General features: G+C 46.5%; 1 protein-coding gene across 2 annotated transcripts in view; it reads left to right on the top strand.

Annotated features, from left to right (window-relative positions):
* Nucleotides 1–8,443, top strand: part of ENPP4 (ectonucleotide pyrophosphatase/phosphodiesterase 4) — a 33,839-nt gene extending 25,396 nt beyond the window's left edge. For both annotated transcript variants that reach the window (XM_069728209.1, XM_069728210.1), the window contains exons 2-3: nt 760–1,801; nt 6,801–8,443. In XM_069728209.1, coding sequence (XP_069584310.1) covers nt 787–1,801; nt 6,801–7,165 — 1,380 coding nt within the window. In that variant the 5' untranslated portion in view covers nt 760–786 and the 3' untranslated portion in view covers nt 7,166–8,443. The remainder of the gene's footprint in view (nt 1–759; nt 1,802–6,800) is intronic.
* Nucleotides 8,444–12,858: the final 4,415 nt, after the last annotated feature.

The following is a 12,858-nucleotide window of genomic DNA, read 5'->3' as shown; positions in this document are numbered from 1 at the left end:
ATGGATGAGCTGGGCATCTAGGATCTGTATGTAATGGGTGAGCCGGGCATCTAGGATCTGTATGTAATGGGTGAGCTGGGCATCTAGGATCTGTATGTACTGGATGAGCTGGGCATCTAGGATCTGTATGTAATGGATGAGCTGGGCATCTAGGATCTGTATGTAATGGGTGAGCTGGGCATCTAGGATCTGTATGTAATGGATGAGCTGGGCATCTAGGATCTGTATGTAATGGATGAACTGGGCATCTAGGATCTGTATGTAATGGGTGAGCTGGGCACCTAGGATCTGTATGTAATGGGTGAGCTGGGCACCTAGGATCTGTATGTAATGGGTGAGCTGGGCACCTAGGATCTGTATGTAATGGGTGAGCCGGGCATCTAGGATCTGTATGTAATGGGTGAGCCGGGCATCTAGGATCTGTATGTACTGGATGAGCTGGGCATCTAGGATCTGTATGTAATGGATGAGCTGGGCATCTAGGATCTGTATGTAATGGATGAGCCGGGCATCTAGGATCTGTATGTAATGGATGAGCTGGGCATCTAGGATCTGTATGTACCATACGGGTGTGAGTAGGAATCTAGCATGAACAAATGACGTAATGAATAAACGTGAGCTGTATTTCTAGAATGAGTATATGAGGTGTGAGCTGTGTATATACAATGGGTATAGATTAGGGTAAGTTGGTCATCTTGAGTAGACTCCACATTTTGCTCCCGCATCTTTATGATGTGTGAATTTCTGTTTTCTTTCCAGGTACTGTTCTCCAGAAGGATATTCAGGATGCTTTTCTTGGTGCTGGTGCTCACCCTGCTGCATGGCATCACCATGTGCTCTGGAGAACCCTCTGGTAACACTTCTTTCCCCCGGCTGATCCTTGTGTCTTTTGATGGCTTCAGAGCGGACTATTTATTGAACTTCTCGCTGCCTAACCTGCAGGAGTTCATCGATGACGGCGTCCTGGTGAGAGAAGTGAAGAACGTCTTCATCACGAAGACCTTCCCTAATCATTATTCCATAGTGACCGGTCTATATGCCGAGAGCCACGGGATTGTGGCCAACTCCATGTATGACAAGGACACTAACCAGACCTTCACTGTGGACAACTTTAGCTCCAAAACCGACCCGATTTGGTGGAACGAAGCTACCCCTATCTGGGTGACAAACCAGCGTGCAGGACGGAGGAGCGGCTCTGCCATGTGGCCAGGGTCTGACGTGCAAATCCAGAATGTCACCATAAACGACTTCTTACCCTACGATTCCAATGTAAGTTTTGCGGAACGGGTGGCCAACATCAACGCCTGGTTCTCCAGGCCTAACAACCCCATCAACTTCGCAACTTTGTATTTTGAAGAACCCGACAAGAGCGGACACCATTATGGACCTGAAGACAAAGGAAATATGATCAATGTGCTGAAGACAGTGGATGGCTACATAGGGCACTTGGTGGCCAAGCTGAAAGAAGCCAAGCTTTGGGATACGGTGAATGTGATAATCACCAGTGACCACGGAATGGCCCAATGCTCCAAGGACAGGGTCATTGTGCTGGATGATTGTATCGGCCGAGGGAACTACACCTTGGTGGATCACACTCCTGTTGCAGCCATATTGCCCCGTAAAGGTGATACAAATGAGGTTTACAACCTGCTGAAAAACTGCAGCCATCACATGAAGGTCTACCTGAAAGAAGACATCCCGGATCAGTACCACTACAAGAAGAACAGCCGCATCCAGCCCATAATCCTGGTGGCCGACGAGGGCTGGACCATCGTGCAGAACGCGTCCACTCCTGTAGCATGTAAGTCGTGACCTGTGTCTCTCTACTTATGGCTCAGACTTTGGATACTCCTCCAACTTCTGGAGGATCGGGCAATTTTTTTTTTTTATTTTATTTTTCCTCCTTACAAAAGTCATAACTTTTTTTTTTTTTATTTGAGGATTTGTTGTTTTGTTTTTTTGGGGGGGGACAAATTGTAGTTTTAAATTACGTCATTCATTGTAACAATCAATGTGCTTCAAAGTGGGGGGGAAAAATCCAAGTGCAGTGGAATCGTTAGTGGAGAAATAGAAATTCATAAGTTTTTAAAAAATTAATTTTTGGTTTGTGTTGCCATTTTCTGAGACCCATAACACTTGTATTTTCTCATCGGTTCTGCTGTGCGCTTTTTGCCTGGTGATTTGACGCTTTTATCTGTACTGATTTATGGCACATATGACATTTTGATCTGTTTTCGTTTGTTTTTTTGGGGTGGCGGTTAGTGTGACCGATTAACTGCAGTCCTGTTTTGTGTTCTTTTTATGACATTTAGGGTATGTTCACACTGTGCGGTTTTTACTGCGGAACCGCCGCGATTTTGCCGCTGCGGGTCTGCAGCTGTTTTCCATGCAGGGTACAGTACAATGTTACCCTATGGAAAACAAAAACCGCTGTGCCCACATTGCGGAAAATCCCGAAAAAAACCGCACTGAATTGCTGCGGAAAAAAAGAAGGACCATGTCACTTCTTTGTGCAGAATCGCAGCGATTCTGCACCCATAGAAATGCATTGATCCGCTTACTTCCCGCATGGGGCTGTGCACACCATGCGGGAAGTAAGCGGATAATGTGCGGGTGGTACCCGGGGTGGAGGAGAGGAGACTCTCCTCCAGGCCCCGGGAACCATATTTGAGTAAAAAAAAAAAGAATTAAAATAAAAAAAATAATGATATACTCACCTCTGAAGTCTCAGCGCTGCACGCGGCCGTCCGGTCTCAGCTTTGCTATGCGACCAGGACCTGCGGTGACGTCGCGGTCACATGAACGTGACGTCACGAAGGTCCTGGTCGCACAGCATCTTTGGAACCGGACCGCCACCTGCAGCTCCCAGGAGATCGGGACGTCCGAGGGTGAGTATATCATTATTTTATTATTTTTAACATTACTATTGATGCTGCATATTGCTGCATATGCAGCATCAATAGTAGGGGTAAAATCCCGCAGCGGAACCCGCAGGACAAACCGCGATAAATCTGCAGGGATAACCGCAGCAGGTTTGCCCTGCAGATTTATCAAATCCGCTGCGGGAAAACCCGCAGGACAGGACGCAACGTGTGAATGTGGCCTTAGGCCATGTTCACACGTTGCAGATTTCCCTGCGGATTTTTCTGCACTAAAAACCGCAGCTCTTTGCAGAAAAAGCAGGTGCGGTTTTTGGTGCGTTTTTAGTGCGGTTTTTAATGTGGTTTTTAATGCCGTTTTCTCTGCAGATGGATGGTAATGAGGGGTTAATGCCACCTTGCTATTGTAAAAGGTGGCATTAAGCCCGGTTAATAATGCACACGTCTCTCAATAGCCAACCCCATACATGTCCCCCAATAGCCAGCTGCACACGTCCCCCAATAGTCAGCCGCACACATGTCCCCCAAGAGCCAGCCCCACACATCTCCCACAATAGCCAGCCCCACACGTCTCCCAATATCCAGCCGCACACATGTCCCCCAAGAGCCAGCCGCACACACGTCCCCCAATAGTCAGCCGCACACATGTCCCCCAAGAGCCAGCCGCACACATGTCCCACAGTAGCCAGCCGCACACATGTCCCACAATAGCCAGCCGCACACATGTCCCACAATAGCCAGCCGCACACATGTCCCACAATAGCCAGCCGCACACATGTCCCACAATAGCCAGCCGCACACATTAATAATGGAGAGGCGTCAGGGTTAAAAAAAAACACAGACACTAGGAAAAAATATTTTAATGAAATAATGACACCCACTTTTTGACAAAGCCTTTATTATACGCTCAATCCATCCTGAAGACCCTCGACCTGCAAAAGAAAGAAAAAAACAAACCAAATTCATACTCCTTGGCCCTGTCCGCAGAAATCCCATAACGAGGGTCCCACGACGATCTGCCATGGAGAACAGACACATCCGGAGATGTGTCTGCTCTACATGGCTGCAGCAACACACTGACAGGAGCTCCGGCTCCTGTCGGTGTGTTACTGCGCATGCGCGAGCGAGTTTACCGGCGTTCATTGATCCCGGTACTCTCGCTGTACAGCAGTGCTGCGTGGGAAAGTTCACACGCAGCTGTACTGCCGTAAACCGAGAAGCCGGCGCCATTGAACTCCGGAACAGTATGCGATACACTGCTAGGAGCTTCGCTCCTGGCAGTGTATCGCCGGAGAGCAGGAGATCGGCGTGGGACACTCTGTATTGGATTCTGCGGACAGGGAGTATGAATTTGGTTTATTTTTTTTGGATTTTTCCCTAGGGGACTGAGGGCTTCGCGTACCAGTATGTGCTGTTGGTGAGTATATACTCTGTTATATGTACTGTGTGTCATGTATGTTACGTGAATTGTATGTGTAGGTGTTTTGTGTTACTTACTATTGTGCTAAGTCGCCGGACACAGGGACAACTCTCCCATCCTAATAGCGGATGGGAGTAGTAGTCCCATACGGCGACTTGGCACAATTGGGTGGCACTATCGACACACACAGACAGACGCACACACACACATATACATACACATCTCCATGGTGACAGCCACACTCCGCCTACGCACTTCCGCCCGCTTCCCCGCACTTCCGGCTGCAGCGGTTTCTACACCCAAAACCGCAGAAAACCCGCAGATATTTTTGCATCTGCGGGTTTTACTGCGGGTTTGACCCTCACAATGCATTTCTATGGGTGCAGAACCGCTGCAGTTCCGCACAAAGAAGTGACATGCTCCTTCTTTTTTTCCGCAGCAATTCCGCACGTTTTTTTCCGGGATTTTCCGCAATGTGGGCACAGCGGTTTTTGTTTTCCATAGGGTAACATTGTACTGTACCCTGCATGGAAAACTGATGCAGACCCGCAGCGGCAAAATCGCGGCGGTTCCGCGGTAAAAACCGCATAGTGTGAACATAGCCTTACAAATCGGGTTAATTAATTTTATAATTTGGTAGACCGGACTTTTATGGACCCGGCGATACTAAACGTATTTTTTAAATTTAATTTATTATTGGGGGGGGGGGAGGGGCAAAAGAGCTCAGCTCATTTACATGTATGGTAGGTTGTTTTTTAGGATAAGGAGTTAATATTGGTCAGCTTGCCCTCCCTTCTTCCCATCATATGCATGCACGCTATGTTCCTATGAGCATGCTTGACACCTTTTATGACTGTTTATCTCAAACTTGGCAACTGGATTTCCTCTCTGCTCTTTATACTTTCAGATTTGGGTGCAGCCTCTTGGCATTGGCCTAGTGCTCGGGAGGGAGGTATGGCTAGGAGGAAATCCTGCTGTGACTACTGGGGGTAGAGAAATCTAAAGGAGGAGGATCCTGCTGTGTCTACGGTGGGGGAGTTGAGGAATCTAAAGGAGGAGGATACTGCTGTGACTATTAGGGGTAGAGAAATCTAAAGGAGGCGGATCCTGCTGTGATTACTGGGGGTAGATAACATTAAAGGAGGAGGATCCTGCTGTGGCTACTGGGGGTAGAAGAATCTAAAGGATAAAGGAGGAGGATCTTGCTGTGATTACTGGGGGTTGATAACGTTAAAGGAGGAGGATCCTGCTGTGACTACTGGGGGTAGAGGAATCTAAAGGAGGCGGATTCTGCTGTGATTACTGGGGGTAGATAACATTAAAGGAGGAGGATCCTGCTGTGATTACTGGAGGTAGAGGAATCTAAATGAGGCGGATCCTGCTGTGATTACTGGGGGTAGATAACATTAAAGGAGGAGGATCCTGCTGTGATTACTGGAGGTAGAGGAATCTAGAGGAGGTGGATCCTGCTGTGATTAATGGGGGTAGATCACGTTAAAGGAGGAGGATCCTGCTGTGATTACTGGGGGTAGATAATGTTAAAGGAGGATGATCCTGCTGTGACTACTGGGGGTAGAGGAATCTAAAGGAGGAGGATCCTGCTGTGATTACTGGGGGTAGATAACGTTAAAGGAGGAGGATCCTGCTGTGATTACTGGGGGTAGACAATGTTAAAGGAGGAGGATCCTGCTGTGACTACTGGGGGTAGAGGAATCTAAAGGAGGCGGATCCTGCTGTGATTAATGGGGGTAGATCACGTTAAAGGAGGAGGATCCTGCTGTGACTACTGGGGGTAGCGGAATCTAAAGGATAAAGGAGGAGGATCCTGCTGTGATTACTGGGGGTAGATAACGTTAAAGGAGGATGGTCCTGCTGTGACTACTGGGGGTAGAGGAATCTAAAGGAGGAGGATCCTGCTGTGACTACTGGGGGTAGAGGAATCTAAAGGATAAAGGAGGAGGATCCTGCTGTGATTACCGGGGGTACAGGAATCTAAAGGAGGCGGATCCTGCTGTGATTACTGGGGGTAGAGGAATCTAAAGGATAAAGGAGAGGAATCTTGCTGTGCCCACTGTGCAGATACTATGCGGCACTAGTGTGACCATCGGTTTTGGCGGTGTGATCCGGGTAATATTTTGTGGCTCCCAAATGGCAGCTAGCCCCCCACGCTATATGGTGCATTTTGATCTGATCGGGACCCTCCTTTTTCTGGCAGGAGCTTTTTACTGCGCTGCTGAGAGGAGCGAGGGATCTGACAACCGATTTGAGCACATTTTTGCCCCCGGACCAGCTAGAAACTCTACCCCAACCCGCTCTCCATGTGGGTGGTCAGGTTGTGCCATCATGTGGCACCAGTACAAAGCCAAAATCAATGACGGCCCCAACTTTTTTTTTTACAGGTGTGCCATGACATGGGTCGAATCTTGGTCAGCGGAGTCTTTGGCCTAAGAAACATGATGATGATGATGATGATGATGATGATTTTGTTTTTGCCTTTTCAGCTGGAAATCACGGCTATAACAACAGCCTGCGGAGCATGCACCCCTTCCTGGCCGGCCACGGACCCGCCTTCCACAAGGGCGTCAAGGTGAACACCATCGACAGCGTGGACATCTATCCCATGATGTGCCACATCCTCGGGCTGAAGGCCGAACCCAACAACGGCACCTTGACCCACACCAGCTGCCTGCTGACCGACAAGTGGTGCATCCAGGTCCCCGAGGCCATCGGCATCGTCCTGGGCGGGATCCTGGTCCTGGCCTCCATAAGCTGCGTGATAATCATGCTCCTGAAGAAGAAGATGCCCTCCGCCCGCCAGTTCTCACGGCTGCAGTTCCAGGACGATGACGACCCTTTAATTGACTGAGGTCTGGGGCAAGGTGGTCCCGCTGATCTAACCCTTCCTCCACGCAGAAACCATTGGGAGCCTATTTATATTTTTAAAACCACTGATCTTTTCGTCTTGATTTTAGAAAATTGCAGGAAAAAAAAAAAACACAAAAACTGAACCGTGAGAACATCCCCCTTCTGGGACATGCCATTATAAACCGTAGTGGGAAGGAATGACACCATTTTTTGACACTTCTGGGTTGGATTCACAAGTTTAAGAAGGGTCTTCCCATTGTTGCCAAAAAATACCTGGTCGGTGCCATTCATTTTTCCGGGACCACTAATAATCCTGGAAAGGAAAGGAGCGCAGGGCTAATTTAGTAATCTTTTTTCTTAGTCCTGTTCTCTCCTGTGTGTGATTTATGCAGATTTATACGGCCTCTACACTGCTATACTGATATTTTTTTATATAAAGTGCCTTTTCCGAAGTCGCCGAGTCGCACTTCTTCCTCCCGAGGAAGCACCAGGTGGAGGAACACTGTCACCAGCGTCGTCTCACTGCCAGTAAACATAGCACTGCGTCAGCCCGGACATCTCCAACCTGTGGCAAAAGTAAGACTTCCAAGAAAGCATGGCGGACAATGCTGAGAGTTGTAGTGATGGAGCTGTCCGTTACGGCAGCACCCTTTCTATGCCTTAGGAAGTTAAAGGGAATGTTACAGGAGCTTTATAATGCTGCCGATGGGTTGCCGAGACCCCCTTACTGATGGGTCAACACACCACTCTGAAGTAGGCAGCCGACCAGACCCGTAGTCTTGTATTGAGCGTGCTCGTAGTCATGTCATTGAACGTGCAGGAGCTGCGGTGAGGGTCTGCATGGATTGGCAGCACTATAAAACCCTTATATGTCGCAGTAAGTACAATGGCCGAAGATTGTAGGAGCAGTTTTTATGCAGAATAGTTTTGCACTATTTGATTATACTACAACTCCCAGCAGCTGCAGTACAACACGTCGCCTGCGCGCAGCTGTGGCGCTGCGGTACCACCCATAGCCTGCGCACAGCTGTGGCGCTGCGGTACCACTCATAGCCTGCGCACAGCTGTGGCGCTGCGGTACCACCCATAGCCTGCGCACAGCTGTGGCGCTGCGGTACCACCCATAGCCTGCGCACAGCTGTGGCGCTGCGGTACCACCCATAGCCTGCGCACAGCTGTGGCGCTGCGGTACCACCCATAGCCTGCGCACAGCTGTGGCGCTGCGGTACCACCCATAGCCTGCGCACAGCTGTGGCGCTGCGGTACCACCCATAGCCTGCGCACAGCTGTGGCGCTGCAGTACCACCCATAGCCTGCGCACAGCTGTGGCGTCACTCCTGACCCCACTTCTCCTTTCTTACTTATGCGCTATAATCAGTAAGAATACAGCATAAATGAAGCGCCCGTTCCAGTAACCGCAGGTCACATATCCATGTAAACTAAATAAATTTGTGCTGCAATACCAAGCCTAACCTGTGTGCCAGAGTGGCGCTATTTCCGGAAAAAAAAAAAAAACTTTTTTTCCCCCATGTACACTTCCTTCATGTTATCTCAAAGCAACAAGTCTATGAGAATGTGCTGCTTTCATGGCATGCTGGTACTTGTAGTATAAGACCGCCATGCGCAGACCACTGACTTGGCACGTAGCACTTTGTGTACGTTATATGATGAATAATGGGGACAGCCTCAATATGGGTCACTTTCGGCCATTGCTTTACCCGGGATTAGGTGTCACGTAATTACTGTATGTCGCCAGGTTATATAGTGTTCACATAAGCATGAATTATGGGTAATCTGTCACTGACGAGCCCACAGACTGTAAGGCACTGCTCTGCGCTTATATCGGAAAGTATGTGTCATCTATTCTAGAATTGCAGTAATAATTATCACAAGGAGAGGAGGGTAAGCTGAGGCCAGAAACATCTGTTATCCCCTCGAGCTGGCACGAGGATTGGGCATGTTGAGATCAATCAGCCTGATTGTTCTCTTGGAATCAGTAAGGGTGGTGGTGTAGGGAGTCTGGTCCCCACCTTAACATTTTCTCCCCTTTGGTTTACGATTTGTACAATTTGAGTCCCTAGATTAGCACAATGTGTATGACGCTCCATGTGGTTTTATGGGGGGAAAATGATAAAAAGAAATAAGCCACGTCAATCATAGGAGAAACTTTTTGTATGTTTGGTGCAAGACGACCCCGACGCGCGCTGTCACCAAAATCAACCAGTACCGATGAGCGTCGGAGATTGCATTTGTGGTGCCTTTAGGGGTTTTTTTTTTTTTACTAGGATTTTGAAGCAGATTTTGTTCCAAAAACCACATCAAAATAACACGTCAAATACTCTTTAGAATCGATATAAATCTTACTCAAGGGGGGAAGAAGCTATTTTCATGCCCACGTTCCTTTTTTTTTCCCCAAAAAAAAGGAAGATTATTTTACGAATGAGTTTTTTTCATGTTCATACAGAACTGATCAGACGTAGATTTCAACACAAATCCATGTAAGGAATCTGTTTTTTTTTTTTTAAGAATTTTATATCTTGGATGGTTTTTTTACACATTTTTGAAGGTTTTTTTTTAACACTTTTTTATTTTGCAATCTTTTGACTTAACGGTTAAACATGGGTGGATCGATTCACGGGATTCTGGTCCATCGGCCAGGTCAGGAGTCGCCTAGATCGGCATTTGATTACCCTCCCTGGGATGATGACGTCTCGTCAGGCCGGGTAATCGAAAGCCGAGCAGGAAATCTTAAAAGTTAAGAGATTCGCGAGCCTCGCGGCCAGAAATTGATGACCTTGACTGATGGATTGGAATCTTGCGAATCGATCAGCCTATTTCTATTGACCAATTTTCGATCAGATTCCACCAGGAATTCACATCAAAGAAGTGAAGGTTTTCACCACCTCATTTAATAAAAAATATTTAAAAAAAAATTCACAAAAAACCTTACTTGTATGAATTTCCTGCTGAAATCAATATGAGGAATATTTGAAGCAGGTTTTGATGTATACAGGTCCTTCTCAAAAAATTAGCATATAGTGTTAAATTTCATTATTTACCATAATGTAATGATTACAATTAAACTTTCATATATTATAGATTCATTATCCACCAACTGAAATTTGTCAGGTCTTTTATTGTTTTAATACTGATGATTTTGGCATACAACTCCTGATAACCCAAAAAACCTGTCTCAATAAATTAGCATATCAAGAAAAGGTTCTCTAAACGACCTATTACCCTAATCTTCTGAATCAACTAATTAACTCTAAACACATGCAAAAGATACCTGAGGCTTTTATAAACTCCCTGCCTGGTTCATTACTCAAAACCCCCATCATGGGTAAGACTAGCGACCTGACAGATGTCAAGAAGGCCATCATTGACACCCTCAAGCAAGAGGGTAAGACCCAGAAAGAAATTTCTCAACAAATAGGCTGTTCCCAGAGTGCTGTATCAAGGCACCTCAATGGTAAGTCTGTTGGAAGGAAACAATGTGGCAGAAAACGCTGTACAACGAGAAGAGGAGACCGGACCCTGAGGAAGATTGTGGAGAAGGACCGATTCCAGACCTTGGGGAACCTGAGGAAGCAGTGGACTGAGTCTGGTGTGGAAACATCCAGAGCCACCGTGCACAGGCGTGTGCAGGAAATGGGCTACAGGTGCCGCGTTCCCCAGGTAAAGCCACTTTTGAACCATAAACAGCGGCAGAGGCGCCTGACCTGGGCTACAGAGAAGCAGCACTGGACTGTTGCTAAGTGGTCCCAAGTACTTTTTTCTGATGAAAGCAAATTTTGCATGTCATTCGGAAATCAAGGTGCCAGAGTCTGGAGGAAGACTGGGGAGAAGGAAATGCCAAAATGCCTGAAGTCCAGTGTCAAGTACCCACAGTCAGTGATGGTGTGGGGTGCCATGTCAGCTGCTGGTGTTGGTCCACTGTGTTTCATCAAGGGCAGGGTCAATGCAGCTAGCTATCAGGAGATTTTGGAGCACTTCATGCTTCCATCGGCTGAAATGCTTTATGGAGATGAAGATTTCATTTTTCAGCATGACCTGGCACCTGCTCACAGTGCCAAAACCACTGGTAAATGGTTTACTGACCATGGTATTACTGTGCTCAATTGGCCTGCCAACTCTCCTGACCTGAACCCCATAGAGAATCTGTGGGATATTGTGAAGAGAAAGTTGAGAGACGCAAGACCCAACACTCTGGATGAGCTTAAGGCCGCTATTGAAGCATCCTGGGCCTCCATAACATCTCAGCAGTGTCACAGGCTGATTGCCTCCATGCCACGCCGCATTGAAGCAGTCATTTCTGCCAAAGGATTCCCGACCAAGTATTGAGTGCATAACTGAACATTATTATTTGTTGGTTTTTTTGTTTGTTATTAAAAAACACTTTTATTTGATTGGATGGGTGAAATATGCTAATTTATTGAGACAGGTTTTTTGGGTTATCAGGAGTTGTATGCCAAAATCATCAGTATTAAAACAATAAAAGACCTGACAAATTTCAGTTGGTGGATAATGAATCTATAATATATGAAAGTTTAATTGTAATCATTACATTATGGTAAATAATGAAATTTAACACTATATGCTAATTTTTTGAGAAGGACCTGTATTTTAAAGAGGAAAGTTGTTGTTTTTTTCAGGTGGAACAAAACTAGAAAAATCCACATTAAGAATCCATGTGATTTTAGGTGAGGTTATCGGAGGTATTTGGAAGAGTTTCTTGAAGTTTTTAAATATTTGTATTCGACGTGGTTTGTTTTTTTTCAGTCTTTTTCACTTGATAGCATCAAGTTTCAGATGGTTTCCTTAAGGAATCATCATTTATGTTAATTTTTCCTCTCCGAGGTTTTCTAAACCTTGTTGGTAGAAAAAAAACTTACAGCGGATACACCTTTAATTAATTAAAAAAAAAAAAAAAGCAGTTTTCGATGTAGATTTTGGAGTTGATTTTTGGTCAAATTTTAAGACCTATAAAAAGGTTAGAAAAACAAGTTTTTATTGTGAGTTTGGAGGAATTTTTTATATGGGCCCTCTGGTTTTTAGCATTTTGTAGTCCGGTTTGGAGCTGTTTTTCAGGCAGAAACACTTAAAAAAAATAACATGTTGATTTTTTTTTCCCACACACTAAAAACCTATATTTTGGAGTGAATGCAATTGATGGGAACTTTGTTATTCTACATGTGACTTAAGGCCCCGTCACACATAGCGACGCTTGAGCGATTCCGACAACGATACGACCTGTCAGGGATCGCTCAAGCGTCGCTATGTGGTCGCTGGTGAGATGTCAAACAGTGAGATCTCACCAACGACGCAGCAGCGATGCGGCGACCTGTAGAACGATGCTATTTCATGATGATTCAATGGGACGTCCGGTCAGCGAGGTCGTTGGTAAGGTGTCAAACACAGCGATGTGTGCTACCCAGCGGGACCTCAACGATCAAAAAATGGCCCAGGCCATTCCGACACGTCCAGCGATCTCACAGCAGGGGCCTGGTCGCTGCTACGTGTCACACATAGCGAGGTCGTTACTGAGATCGCTGTTGCGTCACAAAACTTGTGACTCAGCAGCGATCTCGCTATGTGTGACGGGGGCTTTATTCTATAGGAAATAGATATCAGCAGTAACGTCTCCAGCTCTGATGCTCTGCGTGTCTCCGTCTCTTCCTGATTACACCATTC

The sequence above is a fragment of the Ranitomeya imitator genome, chromosome 5, assembly GCF_032444005.1.
Source record: "Ranitomeya imitator isolate aRanImi1 chromosome 5, aRanImi1.pri, whole genome shotgun sequence".
Lineage (NCBI taxonomy): Eukaryota > Metazoa > Chordata > Amphibia > Anura > Dendrobatidae > Ranitomeya > Ranitomeya imitator.
This window is presented reverse-complemented; position numbering and strand designations above follow the sequence as displayed.